Here is a 20,955-nt window from a genome sequence, read left to right on the forward strand (position 1 = left end):
AGGAAGGCAGATGAAACATGAGATTTATTAGGAAGCTACTTTCAGATATGGACAGATAAGAGACAAGTGATAAAGAGGTAGCTGAAAGGGAGTGGGGAGACATTCTAAAGAAGTGAGAGACTAGTGAGAACGTTTGTTCAGAGAGCAGGAGAGGCAGAAGATGGTGAGGAAGACATGTGAGAGAAAATGATGACACCCTAGGGTAACCGTTGTGCTTAAGAACTTAAATTAACATAACATAACAGAAGGATCACTCAGAAAGAAGGCAAGACAAGTGTGAAAGGGGGAGTCAATAAAGAGACCGGTTAGAAAGACAGCTGAGAGAGTTGGGCAGATGCACAGCTGTGAAAGTGATAGCTTAAAGAAGGAAACAGGAGAGTGGTGGTAAAGTGCAAAGCTGAATAGGAGACTGAGCCATTATACTGTTAAGAGAGTGAGAGAGAAAGAGAGAAATGATGAGAAGAAGACTGTCTGGTTATAAAGAAAATGGCTATGGGAGAGGCAGGGAGAAGGAAAGGTGAGATATATGGAGGTGATATTGAGACAGACAAGGGACATGGGAGACAGGGTAAAGAGGTCAGATAAGGACAGACTAGGTGAGAAAGATGGGTGGGAGAGGGAAATACTTTTAAGAGATCAGAGAGAAAGAAACAGTTGAGATAGATGAGGAGACAGGAGAGGTGAGAAAGAGGCAGCAACTTGTGAATAAAACTGACGCTAGCGAGATAATAAAAGACCGACTGTTGAGAAACAGACTACTGAGAGGAGGGTGACAATGGGTCAAAGGCAATTTCACGTCACTGTTTGTGATGTCATCAAATGAAATGTGATGTCAAATCTGCTGCCCCTGGCATTTTGGTGAATTTTCCATCTATGCTCCAGCAGCCAAAGTCCTTCCGTAGAGGGGCCTCTAGAGAGAATGGGTGTGTCAACGCAAGTGACTCCTCCACTACAAAGCATTGACTCCCTTTCCCTTACGCCTTGCCACATTACACCTGTTAGGGGCAGACTAAGGCACTTCCTGCCACAGTGACATTGATCATATTGGATCAATGGGTCCCCTCAATTGTGAGTGAAAGGTACAATCCCCTCAACATCCCACCACGTTACGATATAACCAGTTCCTCAGCACCAACGCACCACATGGATATATGATTCTCGTTACTTTTTAATCACCAGAAATGATGGCCCCTTCTAGCCATTGAACAGGTTCATCGTCTCTGAGCACTTTCACATGGTCACTCTACAAGATATAATCCTGCTGCTACGTCAAGGCGACTTCATGTCAGTACTGGATCTGAAATACGTGTACTTTCACATCGTCCTTCACCTAGAACCCCACCAGTACCTTTGGTTCATGGTAAGTGAACACACTCTCAGTTCAGGGTTATACCCTTGGGAGTCACTACGGTCTGGTCATAACTATGGATTCGCAAAACATGGTACACTACCACCAAAGTTCTGCATGCTAAACCTAGGACAGGGACAGCAGTCTTGGGCCTGAAAACGAGGGCACGCTTGGTGCTCCCTTCATGGTCACAGTAGAGGTACAATGTGTCATAATGTCAATGGACAGACCTAAGCCTCTGCACAGGCACTAGATGAGTGTGAAGCTATGGCCAAACATCAGATTACCAGATACTCCCTGCCAGGCACTTAAAGCAAGGGAACACAAGTGTGCACTATGCGTACTAGTAACCTTTCCATTCCAACAATGCTGGATCCTAAAGAATTTCACTCTTGATGATGATGATGAATCTTCAATGTGTGATTGAGCAGTATACAAGCATTGAATTAGAAAGATATTTCATAAAAACTTAGTACACACCTGTTAGAAATGGGCATCTCTACTTGGCAGAGGTAGGTATCTTTGTCGAAATAGGGACCCTTGCTTCTATCGAGGGTAAGGTGGATACACACTTTAGATAATCCCTGCTCACCCCCTGGGTAACTTGGCACGAGCACACAGGCTATCCTAAAGGCAATGTGTAAAGTATTTGTACTCAAAACACACAGTAATACAGTGATAACACTACAAATGGACACCACACCAGTTTAGAAAAATAAAGTATCTTTATCTGAACTAACCCCGGACGGAGAACTCCACTCGGTCAGCAGAGTTTTGCCTACTTTGCGCTCCGTTGTGAGCGCGGAGTTCAGGCAAAACTCCGACTCTGTAGCGCAGCGAGTTAGCCTGCCCCTCCATCCTCCCTAATTTAATTGTAACGGAAAAAAGGCACTTACCTGCTCATCCACGCAAACCCCTACGTTGTACATCTTGCGAGTGCGCGCACGACGTACAACGTAGGCGTTTGTGTGGACGAGTACGAGGAGGAGAGAGAGACCACGGCGAGAAAGAGGCAGCCTAGAGACGCCACAGGAGGTAAGTGCCTTTTATTCTGTGTTAATTAAAGTAGGGAGGGTGGAGAGGAGTGAAGTTCCACTGAGTTTTTTCCCAAATTCGTGGAACTCCGCTTAGTGGCACTCCGCCCAGGCTTAATCTAAACTCAACAAGACCAAAACGACAAAAATCCAACATAGTAGTATTATTAAAATTACTTTAAAAAGGTTTTAAGTAAAAATATGAATGCGCGAACTTCTCTCAAAGTACCTGTAATTGCGACAGAATACACAAGGCCAAACAGCCGCAGAGTTGGGAAGCGTCGAGGACACAAAGAGATGCGTCAGGTCCTGAGGCGATGCAACAGTTCTGCTGCACGCAGGAGAAGTGATGCATCGCGTCCGGTCTGTAGGGGGACGTGATGCGTCGACTCCAAGACGATTCTGGTCCGAGGGTGATGCGTCGGGAAAACTTTCCACACAGGTGCGATGCGTGGAAATCCAGGATGCGTCGGTGATCAATACAGTGGTGTCAAGCGGAGCTACGTCAGTTTCTTCAGCCGCAATCCCTCGATACGTCGGTTCTTGCAGCGGCGATAGGCGCTGTGTCGGTTTTGGCAGCGAGGCGTGGGGATTCTTCTCGCACCGCTGTGCTCCGTTAGGAAAACTGCAGCAAGAAGAGTGATGCATCGATTTTCTTGTAGGTGTGTTGCTTTTCCAGCTCCCAACAGCAGGAATAACCTCCAGAGGCCCAAACCAGTCACACGCACCTGGCAGGTCAGAACTCCCAGCAAGGAAGTCCAGGAGAGCTGGGGGTGAAGTCTTTGTGTCCCTGAGACTTCAGAACAGGCAAGCTCTACTCAAACCCTTGGAGATCTTCTTCAAGCAGGAGGACACAGCACATAGCAAAGTTCTTCTCCTTTTCTTGTTAGAAACAGCTACTGCAGGCCAACCCCAGACAGCACACAGCAGAGGGGCAGTACTCCTCCTCCAGTTTCTCCAACTCTTCTCCTTGGCAAAGGTTCCTCTTGATTCCAGAAGCAGTCTAAAATTCAGGGGTCTGGGCCCCACTTTTTATAGCACAAATTACTTTGTTCTCTGGTGGCAGAGAAGCTCTTTGCCAATGGTACTCTAGGCACTGGCTGGGACCTGAGCGCCACTGTCGATGGTGCCTTCAGCTTTGAGTGGTGTTGAGGTTGTTGGTTTTGGGCCGTGTGGGGATCAACAGGTGAGAGGGTTTGATGTCCATGGATAGGTCTTTTCTTGGACTCGAGGCCTTCTCATGGTGCCTCCCAAAGTCTGGAGGCAGCGGAGACCCTTGAGATGGCAGTGTCTTGTCCACGGGGCTTAAATCCAGACTCTCTTGGGAGTGGTGCTGTGCCTCAACATGAGGCTTGTGATGAGGCATTGAAGTCTACTGTGCTTATGACCCTAGAAGTGATATTCAGTCGAGGGCCACAGGCATTGGGGACAGCTTCCTCGTCTTACTTGGGGTCAGAGTAGTTGGAGGATATGGACTCGGGCTGGGTGTGGGATGGTGTGACGGAATGCTGGAGAGCTGGTGCCCTCTCTTTCCATGACCCAGAAGGGGTCTTATTCATGGACGATGTTGAGGGGATTGGTGGTGGAGTGCTGGTGCATTTTGCTGTGTACCCAATGCCTCTCTCTTCAGTACCATAAGTTTTCTTTGAACAGAAGGTGGGGCCAAATTCACACCAGATATTGTAGTGGTCGGTGAGAGGCAGTGGTTACAAACCTTGTGATGGTCTGTCGGCGGATACTTTGCTGGGCAGCTGGAGCAGTACTGGAAGGGGGTCGATACTATCAGCCTTTACAGCACCACATTCTCCGGTGGCAGAGGCTGTTAAAGAAGGCATGGAAGGGTGCAGGGGCCCGGTGTTCTAGGACTTGCGGTCGCACTGGGCAGTTATATTTAGGATTGCTTTTACATAGACATGGTCTTTTTTGGTTTACTAATAACTTTAGTGGTGTTTGACGAATCTTTACAAAACTTTCCAAAAAAGCTACTTTGCATCAGCTCCTTCCTGGAAAGTTTTGGGGTGATCCATCAAGCGGGGCGTAGAAAAAAGGGAGGTCCCAAAGCATATTTCCCCCATGTATTTTCCATAGACTTCTTCAGGTGGCCTTAGGCAAACTTTGCTGAATGGAATTACACCAAATTTGGCAGGAAGCTAGATCTTGGTTTGCAGATTGTGCATTTTGTTATTTGGTGTAAATCTGTTCAGTAGTTTTTAAGATAATAAGGTTAAAACATATTTGTATATGTGGACGGTTGGGTCTGCCAAAGGCCCGCAAGGACGCAAATAAAAAAATGCCACCCTCTGATTGGTCGATATGACCGTTTGTTACGTCAGCCATCTTGCTACCACAGGATCAAGAGAAAGTTCCACGAGGGCTCTCATTGGCTGGTTGTTGGAGGTTTAGAAATGAAATGGCCACCATTACTATTTAGTGTGAAAAATTTCAGATGTTCTGAGAATGAGCTTAAAAAGCTACATAAGGCGCAGGAGAAAGGCAGGAAGCGTAGGTCTGTAAGGCATTAGTTCGGTGAAGGAAAAAAGATATAAATACATTTTTTTTTAAAGAATTTGCAATCACGCTAGACTCAAGGGATTGTGAAAAGTAGAACGGCGTAGGTGACCTCTCAATATACTCCACTAAGATAAAAGCATATTGTTCTCCTGGTCAAGAGGTCTGAGCAGTGAGACGAGTCCCTCCCTGCACCCGATTACACACAGTAGTCACCTTGGGGCGAGGTCTCAACAGAGGGGATAGTGTCTCCCCACACTCTACTATACATGCCACTGTGGGGATTGGTCTCAATAGAGGTTAGTCTATTTCCACATCCTACCGCGTACATTTTTCACCCTAGGGAAAGGTATCGGTGGAAAGGCTTGTCCCTGCCCACCGCCAACAAAGCACATCTGTTGACATGGTTAAAGGAAAGGTATCAGTGGAGAGAAGAGTGTCTATTCACACTACTATGCCCACCTCTTATGCTGGGGGGATGTCAGGAGAAAGGCCACTCCCTCCTGACACTCTACCATGCACACTTGTCACCCTGGGGAGAGGTGTCACCGGATAGCCCAGTCTCTCCTAACAGGCTACTATGTATGCCTCACTCGGGAGAGGTGTCGGTGCAAAGGTCACTTCCTCCCCAAACCCGACTACGCATGCCTGTCACCCTGGGGAGAGGTGTAAGCGGAGAGACCATTCTTTTCTTACATGTTACTATGCAAGCATTTCACCCTGTGGTAATAAAATATTACTTTACATTAAAACAAAGTACAAATTCACTGAAAAAAACAAAGGTTAAAATACTGTTATACTTAGATGTAATAAAAAGATTTGTTTCTTTTTTTAAAAAAACCTTAAGAATTCACTGAAAATAGCAAAGATTAAAGTGACGTTATGGTTAAGTGAATATGTCAGTTAAAACATTCATGTTTTGAACTAATAATACTCAGAGATTCACCAGTTAGAGTTAGCAGTGCTAACTATAACTTGCTCCTCCGCCATGCACTGCTTATGACTTAACATGTTACCATAACTCATGACATGTTCTATGAGATTGTTTATGACATCACTGATGACCCCTCAAATTACATCACTGATAACATCACTGATGATATCATCCAAGCTTCTTTTGAACACATTGCTCTATAAACAGGTAAACAGGCATGGCATTAGTTCAATGAAATTAAGTGAAAAATAGCCTAAAATAATATAAAGCATCATTAATGCCATCATACATACAATCCCTTTAGGTAAAGCAAGCTTGTGTTATGTGCAACATTGACACTATACTACACCCTTCATGGGCAGCCAAGTTCATGTTGACTATAAACCACAGATGAAAGAGTAACCTTTACTGCACACGGTGGCCATTCTGTATACAATTGTTCAGAGAAAAACTAGTTCCTCCAGATCCTAAAGCCCTGGTACATAACTAATGCTTTACCACTGACAGTATTTACCTGTACCAACTACTCACAGTGACTGAACCTACAGTGAGAAAATGAAGTAGATATCAGTAGAAAAGTGGGCACTGTAAATAATGTTTACACTTTAGAGACAGTTATCTCTTTGTACCACACTTTTTGTAGACAGTGACACTCATGAGAAATGCACGACGGAGTATTAAAAAGTAGCTACTAAGATTAGTGTACAGTCTATGCAAAACGTATCCAAAGGAACTATTCACTTAAAATAACCAAGGTCTGAAGTTGCTAAAGATCATACTATCGGTAGCCTTCTTATAGGGGTGAAAACTTTACAGATAAGCCATCTTCTAAAGCAGAACAAGCACACGTACATATGTTAGTACCTTGAGCACACAGTCTTCTATGTTATGTAGAAATTGTCATGCTGAGGCGATTCTGTTGAATAACTCTAGGGTGCTTACAATACTTGGTATGCAATACGTAGAATCTTTACCCTGTTGGAAACCTTTTCTGCAGTGCCAAAAGACGTATGTGGAACATGTAGTCGCCTGCACACTGAGTTACTCTTCTATACAAACATTTATAACATGTTCACTGCCTCTACACACCTATGATGCATTAGAAGCACATGCGTTTTGTAAACACTTACACCCATTAGCTGGACACAGGCTCTAAAAAGTAGTTTGTTAGACGGGGACCTGGAGGGTCGGCCGAGCACAGTGATCGCACAGACAGGTAACTTCCCCCCCACAGATGGACACCACACAAAGCTTATGGTAACACCTTTTATAGGCACTTCGGGTAGTAGAGTGGTACGATACAGGGCGATCAGGACACGATGATCCTCTCAATTCTAGTCTCTAGTAAGGGAAGGGGGTAGCGGGACAGTCTTGGTACCCACGGGTACGGGTGTGTAACGGTGATCGCTCACAATCCTCGAGCTCGGTGTTCGGAGGGGTCAGACCGCGGCAGCGCCGGCAGGTCCCGAAGAGGTCGTAGGTGGCACGGGCCGCGGCAGCGCCAGCAGGTCCCAACGAGGATGAAGGTTACAACGGGCCGCGGCAGCGCCAGCAGGTCCCACGAGAATGCAGGTTGCAACGGGCCGCGGCAGCGCCAGCCGGTCCCCCGAGGATGAAGGTTACAACGGGCCGCGGCAGCGCCAGCAGGTCCCACGAGAATGCAGGTTGCAGAGGGCCGCGGCAGCGCCAGCAGGTCCCACGAGGATGAAGGTTACAACGGGCCGCGGCAGCGCCAGCAGGTCCCACGAGAATGCAGGTTGCAGAGGGCCGCGGCAGCGCCAGCAGGTCCCACGAGGATGAAGGTTGCAGAGGGCCGCGGCAGCGCCAGCAGGCAGGACAATAGTTCACAAGGCAGGGCTGTGGCAGCGCCAACAGTCCGTCAAGGATGAGTTCGTCGCGGTGTCTCTCGACTCCAGGATACAACTGCCTTCCTGTCCTGGGGCTGCCTCAGTTATAGGTCTGGCGCCCTTTGATGTCCGGACCCTCGCTCTGGGAGGCCGGGAGGTCTGGGATGAGGGAGTCCAGACACCCAGCAGGGGGGTGGAGCCAGCGCCCAAGGAGGCTGGGGGTGCTCGGCACCTGGCGGGGGAGAGCCATCGACACTTCGTACTCCCATTGACCTGCCAAGTGGGCCGTTCACCTCCTGGGTGGAGGGTGGTGCCGGGATGTCGGGGCCTGGCCAGGCCCAGGGTTGGGGTCGGGCTGAGGCCGCGCGGCCGCGTGGTGCCGTGTCCAAGATGGCGGCTGGGCCGGGCAATGGTGCTGACGGTGGCCCGGGCCCTGTCCTGCGGGGAGGGAGCGAGCCCTTCATGTGGCCTGTCCAACATGCGTCCCCCCCAGCTGAAGGCGGGGAGAGTCACCCATCTTCTTGGGGACTTTCCTCGTCGAGGCGGAAAAAGCGGGACAGGCCATCCGCGTTGGCGTGGTCTTGGCCGGGTCGATGTTCCACAGTGAAGTCCATCCCCTGCAGGGAGATGGACCAACGTAGTAGTTTCGGGTTTTCCCCCCGCATCTGCATGAGCCATTGCAGGGGTCGATGATCGGTCTGGACCCGGAAGTGGGTGCCGAAGAGATACGGCCGGAGCTTTTTGAGGGCCCACACCACGGCGAAGGCCTCCCTCTCGATGGTGCTCCAGCGTCGTTCTCGGGCCAGGAGCCGTCTGCTGATGAAAGCCACTGGCTGGTCAAGTCCTTCGGGGTTTAGCTGGGAAAGGACTGCCCCAACGCCATGGTCGGAGGCATCTGTTTGGACGATAAATTCCCGACTGTAGTCGGGGGCCTGGAGCACCGGGGCGGAGCACATGGCGGCCTTCAGCTTCTCGAAGGCCGCTTGACAGTCTGGGGTCCAGTTGACCGTCTTCGGTTGGTTTTTGGAGGTGAGTTCCGTGAGGGGCCCTACGATGCTGCCATAGTCCCTCACGAACCGTCGGTAGTAGCCCGTGAGTCCCAAGAAGGCGCGGACCTCGGTCTGGGTGATGGGGGACTGCCACGACTGGATGGCCGCGATCTTGAGTTGCAGAGGGGCCACCAGACCGCTTCCCACCTGGTGCCCGAGATAGGTCACGGACCCCTGTCCAATTTGGCATTTGCTGGCCTTGATCGTGAGGCCAGCTCGTTGGAGGGCCTGTAGCACCTCTCGGAGGTGGTGGAGGTGGTCGGACCAGTGGTGGCTGTACACAGCGATATCGTCCAGGTAGGCGGCGCTGAATCCTTCGAGTCCTGCCAGGACCTGGTTAACTAGCCGCTGAAAGGTTGCTGGGGCATTCTTCATGCCGAATGGCATGACCTTGAAGTGATAGTGGCCATCCGGGGTAGAGAATGCAGATCGTTCTTGGGCCCGGGGTGTGAGACCGATCTGCCAGTAGCCCGCTGTCAGGTCGAAGATGCTGAGGTAGCGGGCAGCTCCCATGCGGTCGATTAGTTCATCGGCTCGGGGGATGGGGTGTGCGTCTGTCCTGGTGACCGCATTCAAGCCCCGGTAGTCGACGCAGAAGCGGAGCTCTGGCGTGGCGCCGGGGGCGGCCGCTTTGGGGACCAGTACTACCGGGCTGGCCCAGGGGCTGTCTGAGGGCTCGATGATCCCGAGTGTGAGCATCTTGGCCACCTCCTCTTGGATGCAGGCCCGTACCCGATCTGGTACGCGGTAGGCCCGATGGCGGATAGGGGGACTGTCTCCAGTGTCCACGTCGTGTAAGCACCAGGGGGTGACCCCTGGGGTGAGGGAGAACAGGGTGGAGAACTGGAGCAGGAGGATTCGGCAGTCTTGGCGCTGTTCCAGGGTGAGGGCCTCCGAGAGTCGGACCCCGTCCACGGAGCCGTCCTTCTCCCGTGACCGTAGGAGGTCCGGAAGGGGTTCGGAGTCCTCCTCGGTTCCATTGTCGGTTGCCATCAGGAGGCTGAGTTCGGAGCGTACAAAGTGGGGTTTCAGTCTATTAGCGTGGAGGACCCGGAGAGGGTTTCGGGAAGATTCCATATCGATGAGATAGGTGACAGGGCTCTTGCGCTCGATTACTTTGAAGGGCCCCGTCCATTTGTCTTGCAGGGCGCATGGTTCGGTGGGAGACATTACCCACACTTGTTGACCGGGTTCAAATTCGATGGAGGATGCATTTCTATCGTACCACCTTTTCATGTCCTCCTGACTGGCCTCCAGGTTTGCTTTTGCCATCTCTCTGAACCGTCTGGTCTGGTTGCGGAGGGTTAGGAGGTACTTGAAAACATCTGGAGGGTTCTTTAGAGGGGAAATTTCCCAGCCTTCTTTGACTAGGCTGAGCGGGCCTCGCACCGGATGTCCATACAAGAGTTCGAAAGGGCTGAAGCCGAGGGACTTCTGGGGGACTTCTCGGTAGGCAAAGAGAAGGCACGGTAGTAGCACATCCCACTGGCGACGGAGGGGCTCTTCCAACCCCCCAATCATCCCTTTGAGCGTGCGGTTGAACCGCTCAACCAGTCCGTTCCCTTGAGGGTGATAGGGGGTCGTGAATCGGTAGGTGACCCCACACTGTTGCCAGAGGGACTTCATGTATTTTGAGATAAAGTTCGTACCCCTGTCGCTGACGACTTCTCGGGGGAAGCCCACTCGAGAGAAGATCCCCATCAAGGCTCGACCCACTACTGGGGCTGTTATCGTACGAAGGGGGACCGCCTCAGGATAGCGGGTAGCGTGATCCACCAGGACCAGGATGAAGCGATGTCCCTGTGCTGTTCGGGGGTCCAGGGGCCCCACAATGTCTATTCCCACCCTTTCGAACGGGGTGGTCACCACGGGGAATGGTTGTAGGGGTGCCTTGAGTTTGCGGCCGCTCTTCCCACTGGCCTGGCAGGTCGGGCAGGACCGGCAATGGTTGGATACGTCGTTCCTCATTTTGGGCCAAAAAAAGTGAGTCACCAGGCGGTGGTAGGTCTTGTCTTGGCCCAGGTGCCCGGCCAGGGGGACATCGTGGGCTAGGTTCAACAGGAAGTCTCTGAAGTGGAGGGGCACTACCAGCACTCGCCCGGCCCCCAGTTCTGCGATTTTCTGTTCGCTGTACAAGAGATCATTGTCCCAATAAACCCAGTGGGCCCCGGTGGTGTCTCCTTGGCTCTGGGCGAGCGCTTGCTGTCGCAATCCCTCGAGGGAGGGGCAGGTCTTTTGCTCCTGCCGGAATTGTTCCTGGGTGGGCCCCCCTTCTTGACGCCACTGAGCCAGGTCGGGAAGCTCGGGGGGCTGTGTGGACCCCTCTGGGGTGGGGTCCGGGTGGTCGGTCTGGAGGAAGTCTTCTTCTGGGGTGATCGAGGGCGGAGGTGCTGCCCATTCTGGTTCTTCTGGTCTAGGGATGGTGCGGGTGGCCATGGACCGGGTGGTTACGCATGCCCAGTCCGGGAGACCCAACATCCCCAGGTGCTCTCTTCTTTCCACAGCGGCCCACGGGGAGCTCTCGAGATCGTTCCCCAGGAGGCAGTCTACGGGGGCATCGTCACGGACAGTTACTTTCAGCATGCCGGACACTCCTCCCCATTCGAAGGGGACGCAGGCCATCCGACACAGGCTCTCCGAGTTGTCTGCCGATCGGACGGGGGAAAAGTACGTTTGGTAGGATTTGTTCTGGGGTCACCAGGTGACAGCGGACGGCCGTCACACTGGCCCCGGTGTCACGCAGGGCCTCGGCTTTGCGCCCATTGATGCTCACCCATTGGCTGTACTTCCGAGTGTTGGCGGGCAGGGGAGTCCGCGGGACCATGTCTCTTCCTCCCAGGCATGCCAGGGTCATGGCGGCGGGTTCCCACTCGAACTGCTCCGACTCATAGGTCTCCGTGTCTTCGGAGATTTGTTCTTCTCCCAGGGCGGCGGCCGCCATCTGGCGGGGCCCGGGGACCTGGTTCTTCGGGCAGGTCGGGTCACTGGCATAGTGGCCGACTCGCTGGCATCGATGACACGTCACGTTAGCTCGGAACCCCGGGCGCATCGGGGGGTTTCCCCGGCCTGCTGGGGCCGGGGTGGCGTGAGTGGGTGCGGCCGGGGCGGCGTCTCTGCCCCGGCCCGGGCCTCCTCCTCCTCCTCGGGGACGATGGTGACCTTGGTTGGTTCTGTTCTGCTCATTCGGCCCACTCCGGGCCACTCGGGTGCTCTCCCACCGGTCAGCCTCGGTGGCGAGCTGCCGGGGTTCAGTCAATTTACTGTCGAGGAGGTGCTGCCTGAGCTCGACAAAGCAGTTGTTGGAGAGGTGCTCCCATACAATGAGATTGAAGAGTTGTTCGTAAGTGGTTACGTTGTTACCCTTGATCCACCCCTCGAAGGCTCGGCTGAAATAGTTCACGTACTCCAACCATGTCGTACCTGGGATCCGGGTGCAGTTGCGGAACCTCTGGCGGTACATTTCGGGTGTAAGTCCATATCGACTGAGGAGGGCGGCCTTCATATGGTCGTAGGACGTCATTTGATGGTCCGGAAGCTGCAGCAGGGCATCACGACCCTCGTTGACGAATCTCCCCCATAGACCGGCTCCCCAGTCACTTCGAGCGACCCGGTGGGCGGTCATGGCAATCTCATAGGCTTTGAACCACTGCTGTATGTCGTCGTTCCGGTGATATTCCCGGACCACATCCTTGGGGATGTGGACCTTCTGCTCGGTAGGACCCGGGGAGTGCGGTTGCTCGGGCACCCCTAGGTTTTTGTTCAGTTTGCGTATTTCTATCTCCGCTAGTTTGCACTCGTGCTCGTATGCCAGTCTTTTTTCTTCGAGGTCTCTCTGTCTCTGTTTTTCCTCTCGCTCTTCTCTGAGCCGTAAGTGTTCTAAGTTTATTTTTTGTTCCGCCAGTTTCAATTCTCCGTCTAATCTGAGTCGTGCCAAGTCTAACTCGTGTAATCTATTTTTTTCCCGCTCCTGGATCTCTTCATGGGAGGGGCCTGGTCTCCGTTCCTCCGTCCGGGTGGTGTTGACTTCCGGGGCTGCGGGGTCCCGGGGGGTTGCGGTATTTGTCTCTGTCCAGGCCTCTAGGGCGTTCTTGAAGTCTTCTTTTGTGCTTAGCCCGGTGGTAGCAATGCCTAAGTCCATGCAAAATTGTTTGAGCTCTCGGTGGTTGTATTCTTCCATCTTTTCCATCTGGAACTTCTCCGCCGATCCGCTCTCTTTGGTCGTCATTGTGGTTTTAGTCGTAGGGTGAGTTACTGTCTGTACGGTACGCGTTGGTTCGGATCGCGCCGCTAGCCACCAATGTTAGACGGGGACCTGGAGGGTCGGCCGAGCACAGTGATCGCACAGACAGGTAACTTCCCCCCCACAGATGGACACCACACAAAGCTTATGGTAACACCTTTTATAGGCACTTCGGGTAGTAGAGTGGTACGATACAGGGCGATCAGGACACGATGATCCTCTCAATTCTAGTCTCTAGTAAGGGAAGGGGGTAGCGGGACAGTCTTGGTACCCACGGGTACGGGTGTGTAGCGGTGATCGCTCACAATCCTCGAGCTCGGTGTTCGGAGGGGTCAGACCGCGGCAGCGCCGGCAGGTCCCGAAGAGGTCGTAGGTGGCACGGGCCGCGGCAGCGCCAGCAGGTCCCAACGAGGATGAAGGTTACAACGGGCCGCGGCAGCGCCAGCAGGTCCCACGAGAATGCAGGTTGCAACGGGCCGCGGCAGCGCCAGCCGGTCCCCCGAGGATGAAGGTTACAACGGGCCGCGGCAGCGCCAGCAGGTCCCACGAGAATGCAGGTTGCAGAGGGCCGCGGCAGCGCCAGCAGGTCCCACGAGGATGAAGGTTACAACGGGCCGCGGCAGCGCCAGCAGGTCCCACGAGAATGCAGGTTGCAGAGGGCCGCGGCAGCGCCAGCAGGTCCCACGAGGATGAAGGTTGCAGAGGGCCGCGGCAGCGCCAGCAGGCAGGACAATAGTTCACAAGGCAGGGCTGTGGCAGCGCCAACAGTCCGTCAAGGATGAGTTCGTCGCGGTGTCTCTCGACTCCAGGATACAACTGCCTTCCTGTCCTGGGGCTGCCTCAGTTATAGGTCTGGCGCCCTTTGATGTCCGGACCCTCGCTCTGGGAGGCCGGGAGGTCTGGGATGAGGGAGTCCAGACACCCAGCAGGGGGGTGGAGCCAGCGCCCGAGGAGGCTGGGGGTGCTCGGCACCTGGCGGGGGAGAGCCATCGACACTTCGTACTCCCATTGACCTGCCAAGTGGGCCGTTCACCTCCTGGGTGGAGGGTGGTGCCGGGATGTCGGGGCCTGGCCAGGCCCAGGGTTGGGGTCGGGCTGAGGCCGCGCGGCCGCGTGGTGCCGTGTCCAAGATGGCGGCTGGGCCGGGCAATGGTGCTGACGTTGGCCCGGGCCCTGTCCTGCGGGGAGGGAGCGAGCCCTTCATGTGGCCTGTCCAACATAGTTAGAATAGTAATATGGTAGTTTCTCGCTATCATGTAACCTATAAAACAAACTAACACACTCAGTGGATGATGTCACCATATATGTCATCAATGATGTCATCAGAGATGTCATGAGTGATATAAAGGACATGACATGAGTGATGTAATATGTGATGTTGAGCAGTGCATGGCAGGAGCACAAGTTATAGTTAGCACAGATAACTATAGCTGGTGAATTTCTATGGTTTTTTTGAGTTCAAAACATTAGTGTTGTCACTGACATTCGCCCAACTATAATGTCACTTTAACCTTTGGTTTATTCAGTGAATTTCTAAGGGTTTAAAAAAAATACAAAACAGATCTTTTTAGTACACATAGCTATAATGTTACTTTAACCATTGTTTTTTTCAGTGAGAGTGAGTGTGTGTGTGTGTGTGTGTATATTATTATTATGTGTGTGTGTGTGTGTGGGGGTGTGTGTGTGTGTGTTTGTGTGTACGTATGTTTCAGGAATTTGCTATGAAATATACATGGAATTTTAGATTTTAGAATCAAACTGCAATTGGTGCAACTGTAAAACAATGAATAAAGGCTCAATATTAATGAAGCCTTGTTGGGACTCACATTTGCCAACTTCATGTTTATGCCTAGAATTGCAAGTAAATTAGACCCCCGGATTATCAATAAACATGTGTCTTCTTTTCTCTCATCTGTCAGTAGGTTTGAAACCAGTAGCCCTCACAGCTCATCACCAGCAGCAAGAAGTACCACAGAACCTTCCGCATCTTCCTCCTCTTCTTCCACTGGTTCGCAGAAGTCTGCTGCACCTGGTGGGTGAACAATTAGTGTATTTTACTGACTAATTAAATGAAGTCATGTGGGTGCTTCACATGGATTACAGAACATGCTGGGTCATTGTTTGTCCCTCTTTCTGCCCGCCTAAGAAGAGCGTAGTCATGGTAATAGTTGAAAACAAAAAGTTGCTGATGCCTCTATGGTGTTTGTTTAGATATTTGTTGCCATTAGCTTTTATTTGTCCAACATTGAATCAAACAAGCTGGTCTGATACCACTGTCAATAATGTTGGATTATGGAGGATAGATGAGTGCATTTTAAAAATCTGGTCTCAGTATCTTCCCCTACATTTTATGCTTTTTTTAGTAGCTCCATGTTACTTAGCTCTGTATATCTAGTGTGACAGACTCCCTCTTAACAGCATTGGGAAACCCATTAGTTCTGGTTTTATTGTGTCAACACATGCAGTGTTCGTAGGTTGCAGTGAGAAACAGAAGACAGAGCTGGAAGGAGTGGATATAGAAACTATAGTTGTGAAATAGTCCCTCATGAAGTTCAGTGCAAGCACTCAAGTGGAGTCAGAATGATTAGGTGAAAAATTGTTTCTCCACTATGCTGAGCAGAGACATGATTGACAAAGTCTCAAGTCAATGGCTGAAGGAGATTGCCACCCTTCTTTTCCAAGGCTATCTGTGATGTTGCAGTACATTGAAGCCTTCAAAGAGGCCATTTTGCACATCTTTGGCCCTATTCCAGCTCCTCCTGGCACGTTTTGGGCCCCAAGGATCCGTGGAGGCCTCCAGTTGAGTTACTGTGGACGGGCAGCCCTTGTCGCCGCCTGTGCCTTCTAAATCTATCGGGCTCTGCTCCAATGCCAGAGCCGACTTCCAATCAGGCACCAAAATTCACTTCACACCTTTGACGTCGATGCTGGCCCAATGCTACTGGTGCCAGAAGAAGACCCTTTTTTCATAGTCCTTTCTGATTTTAGGCCGAATTAGTCTTGGCACTGACCAAGGTCACGTTCCAACGCCATACCAACACACTAATTCCCACTCCATTCTGTTTTAGACAGAATCATGTCTCTGCCTCTGCGCTCCAGCAACGTTTTAGTTCTGACTCTGATGAAAATTAATCCAACCTTTGGTGATGGTGGGTTTGTTTTCCTCCAGTCTATGATGATGAGACAACCTATAAATGGACTTACAGGAGGCCTGGGGTGGAAACTCCTTGGCCACTGGGTTGTGTTCTCTCCCTGGGCCATTACCTGCCCAAAGGAGCACCAGAGGGAAGAGAATGCATCCTTTGCTGTGGTGATGAGATCGTCAGCCTACAATGGATGTTTTATCAGGAGTTTTACAACAGTTACAACTTCGTCTGAGCCTTTACTTCTATTTAATGAAGTCCTGACTGACAGTCTTATGGGCACCTCTTCTAAACCGTGGTTCCTGTCCTCTGGTGAGCCGGCAGGTTGCCAGTTTTCACAGATCGGCGCCAGACAACCCTGTTTTTGTTTCCGCAGCACCTACACCAGAAAGTTTGGTGGTTCAGGCTTCCTTTAGTAAGGTGAACCCCAAGTCGTTCCCTGTGACTCCCCCAGACAGAGGGTCTAAATTAATATTTTCCTCAGCCAGCCTAACCCTCTGATCAGTCAATGCCAGTTATTTGCTGGGGAGAGATCTTGCCAGCAGACCCCGAGGAGTTTTAGGCCATCCTGGTAAAAAAAACATTCAGGATAGTCAAGATGCTGTGAAGTTCATTATCTGCTCTGAGCCGGGCAATACTGAGTGCTTAGACAGAGCAGTTGGTGTTAGGGTGCTACTTCGGTGCCATATCTGAATGAGGTCTACAGGCTTCTCAGGTTAAGTACAAGCCTCTTTAATGGCCATTCCTTTCAATAAGTGTCTCCTGTTCGACGAGAGTGCGTATTCGGTGTTGGAACTCTTTAAAGAAAGCTGGGCCACGACTCCTTAGGCCTTTCTTCCCAGGTCAGATAGTACCCTCAACAGTGTCTCCCCTTTTTGTGGCTACTCCAGATTGTTGTCATCCTGGCAACGCCAAGGCCCTCCTCAGCTGCCATCCAAGTGTGTTTTGGATTCTGGGGCAGGAATCAAGCAGACAACCCATATGTCCTCAGGGACAATGCACTTCCCAGTCGTGTGCCCCTATGACTCCATGCCGCTTTAATTTGTCCTTAATGGCAAGGTGGACTTGCACGGTCAGTCACAGACCACCTTCAGACGATGGCAAATCTCCTGAGGGGTGCACTATTAACGTGCTGAAGGCACACCAACTCCTTCCCTAAATCACAGGACATTCGGGCTATGCTAAAGATGTTTCAGTTTGTGTCCTGGGCCCTGATGAGAATGACTCTAAGGCTCTTGTATCCTGCATCCTGCTCTTTAACTATGCCATGCTGGCTGTGCAGTGGAACCTGAAGTTTCAATGGGCCCAGCACCATGGGAACCTGTAAGATTCATCCTGGTTTCGTAGGACACTGCAAACAACATGCAGTGGTCGCTCAGGCGCAGCTGGTAGGGCGGCAGATCCCTCTCCTTGCCCTACCCAGAGCTGACAATGGGAACAGACGCGTCATGGCTGGGATTGGCAGGTCGTCTGGCAGAGTTGGAGATCAGAGGACTCTGGTGTTCGGCGAAGACCTGACTCCACATCAACCCGTTGGAGCTGCGGGCCATTCATCTGGTGCTGAAAGCGTTCCGCTGTTTATTAAATGGAGGCTGGTTCAAGTTCTCTTGGATAATACTCCAACTATGTGGTACTGCAACGCACAGGGTGGGGTCCTGTGCCAGGAGGCACTTCACCTCTGGAGCTGGCTGAAAGGGCATTTCCCTGGTCGTGAACCACTTAGTGGCATCTTTAAATGCCAGAGCAGACAAACTCCGCCAGCAGCCATTGGCGGATCACAAATGGCAGTTGCGGTCGAGACCGCACAGGGAATCTTCTAGCAGTAGAGAGAACCCTGGCTAAATCTTTTTGCCAGCATCAAAAACACCCAATGTCAAAACATTTGCGCAGTGGAGTTTCTAAGAAAGCTGTCTCTCCGAAAGGCATTCTGGAAAGAGTGTAGCAAGAGACTCCTATTTCTTTTCTGCTCTTGACCGAGTTCTGAAGTAGATCAGGAACACCCAGGCTAATGTCATCTTAGTGGCTTTCGAATAGGTAAGGAGAGTGTGATACCTGGAACTTCTGGGCATGAGCGTCTGTCTTCTAATCAGCTTAACATTTCGGGAAGACCTCCTGTCACAGCAACAATGCACGGTCCTGCACCAGAACCTGCTGAGTCTGCAGCTCAATGCATGGACATTAAGAGGCGGCAGTTGACAGCATTCGATTCTCCTCTAGAAGTTGTGAATGTCATATTGGCTGCCAGTTATCCTTATACAAAGTCTGCCTATGTCGGGTGCTGGGAAAAGTTTGTAGCCTATTGCGGAACCTTCAACACTATCTCATTACAGGCTAAACTGTTGGTTATCCTTTTGTTTTTTTTTTAAATCTCTGGTCCAGTAAGGACTTGCGTCAGGCACCGTTTAAGGTTTTCTGTTTGCCATTTTGGCATTTTACGTTTACTGGACCAACTGTCCTTGTTAAAATCACCTGTTGTGATGAGGTTTTTAAAAGGTATGACCCATTTGTTTCCTCTAAATCCCTATGTGGTGCTACAGTGCAATCTTAATTTGATCATCAGTTCCCTCACATGCATGCCATTCGAACCAAAGTACAGCTGTCCACTGACTCTGGAGACTCTGTTCATGGTCGCAGTTACTTTAGCTCGCTGTGTCAGTGAACTCCAGACTCGGTTGGTGCAGCAGCCTTATACTGCTTTTTACAAGTTAAATTAGTGTTGAGGACCAGGGCGGCATTATTGTGGACAGTTGTGAATGCTTTTAAAGTTTGGTAATCTATCATTTTCCCATCATTTTTTACTCCGGCCTCACCTCTCAAAAGAAGCCTATGTCGGGCATACCTATCAAGGTCCAAACATGGGATGCAATGACAATTTAAACTATGCAGACAGTGGTAGCAGCATTGAAATTGTTATGTCTAGACTACGGGAATGCCTTGTACATCGCCCTCCCTTATAAGCTGGTGGATAAACAGCAGGTGACAATGAATGGTGCAGCAAGATTGCGGCTTAAACTGCAGAGACCGGCGCATGCTACTCCATTGTTGCAGCAACTTCATTGGTTGCCGATTAAATAGAAGGCCATGTTTAAAGGCTTATGTATTACACATAACACACTGTATGGTACTGTACCGATGTACATCAAGGAGCACCTGAGGTACTATCGGCCCGGTCACTATCTACGATCCTCCGAGGTAAATGTTGATCTGCCTGCGATTTAGTAAAGCTACCTTGGGCAGTCAGGCATTGTCGGTCTTGATTCCTCAGATTTTTAATGCATTGCTGAAGACTTTGAGGAGAGAAGTAGCTCTCCTTCCCTTTTAGAAAAGGCTGTAGGCTTTTTTATTTAAACACGCTTGGCCGTAACCACTTATGATAGTCCTAAGGTAAACCCCAAGAGACCAGTGGTATTTGTGTGCTATATAAGTATGTTATGTTATTTAGCATTTCTAACATGCACAGATACTGCAAGAGTGTCCCGGCGCGAGCCCTGAGAGAGAGACGAAGCGCCAATAGCCAAGATTAGGGGAATAGATGGGTTTTCAACTTCTTCTTGAAGAGATTCGGGTCCTGAATGCCCCGAAGCGCAAGGGGGAGATCATTCCAGGCGAAAGCGGCCTTCACAGCTAGAGAGCTGCCACCCGTCCTTTGCAGGTGGAAACGCGGGATTTAGGCCAGGAGTTGAGTGGACAAACGCAGTTCCCTTGCAGGGGTGTAAAAGGAAAACCGTTTCTGAAGATAACCCGGCCCAGTGGCGTAAAGCGCCCGATGGGCGATAACAAGGGTCTTAAACCTAACCCTCTCTGCCATGGGCAGCCAGTGTAGGGCATGTAGGTGATGTCTCACGCTACATCTGGTGGAAACGAACATGAGCAGCCTCGTCGCCGCGTTTTGCACCACTTGCAGTTTACTTAATAAGTAGTTTGGGATGCCAACATCGAGGGCGTTGGCGTAGTCTAGCCGAGAGAGAATAAGGGCTCGAATCACTGACTCCTTAGCCGCCCGGGGAAGAAGAGGAAGAAACTTCCTGAGGGACTTTAAGACACCGAAGCAGGTCCCTGCCAGTTTCTTGACCTGGGTTGAGAAGCGGTGATTCTCCTCAAACCACACCCCCAAGTTCTTAACTGGATTCCCACAGGAGGTAGGCAATGCAGAGTCGGTGGGCCAGAATGATTCCCTAAACCGGGTGGGAAAGTTGCAGAGTAAGAGAATTTCCGAATCCTCCTCATTGCATTTCAGTTCAGCCCAGGCCAGCCTGCGGAAGACTGTGGTCAGGCAGCGTTTGGCAGCCGAAGTCGAAACTTCGTTTTTCCTCCAAGTGAACAGGAGCTGTGTGTCGTCGGCATTGCCAATTATCTTCGCTCCCAAGTCCTCCGCCAACAGAACCAAAGGGGTGACGTAAATATTAACCCTGTGGTCACTTTCTTCGGTGATGAGGAGGATGGTGGGAGCCATACCTCCTGTGTGCGATCCTCCAAGAATGATTGGAGCCAGCCCTAGGCGTTGCCTGAAACACCTATCTCCGCCAATCGGAGGAGAAGCAGAGCGTGGGGAACCGTGTCAAATGCAGCAGAGAGGTCTAGCAACACCAAAGCAGCCCTCCCACCGGCATCCAAGCAGTGTCTGATGGCTTCGGAAATTTCCACTAGGGCCTATTCTGCACTAAAAGAGGCCCTGAAGCCCGATTGGGCTGGGTGGAGAAGGCCTGAGCGTTCAACATAGTCAGTCAGCTGTCTAGTGACCACCTTCTCACAGACCTTGGCCACGCTGGGCAAAAGGGAGATCGGTCTGTAATTAGAGTTTTTAAAAAGAGAGAGGATTTTGGCCTGCTTCCATGTGGCCGGGACAAGAGCT

General features: G+C 51.2%; 1 protein-coding gene across 9 annotated transcripts in view; it reads left to right on the forward strand.

The window, feature by feature from the left end:
• Positions 1–20,955, forward strand: part of DCAF4 (DDB1 and CUL4 associated factor 4) — a 241,436-nt gene that overhangs the window by 100,481 nt on the left and 120,000 nt on the right. For 6 of the 9 annotated variants that reach the window (XM_078659486.1, XM_078659482.1, XM_078659483.1 and 3 more), the window contains one exon: positions 14,880–14,992. In XM_078659486.1, coding sequence (XP_078515612.1) covers positions 14,880–14,992 — 113 coding nt within the window. The remainder of the gene's footprint in view (positions 1–14,879; positions 14,993–20,955) is intronic. The other 3 variants (XM_078659484.1, XM_078659485.1, XM_078659488.1) reach the window with 1 other exon arrangement.

This window comes from Lissotriton helveticus, chromosome 9, assembly GCF_964261635.1.
Source record: "Lissotriton helveticus chromosome 9, aLisHel1.1, whole genome shotgun sequence".
NCBI classification, from domain to species: Eukaryota; Metazoa; Chordata; class Amphibia; order Caudata; family Salamandridae; genus Lissotriton; species Lissotriton helveticus.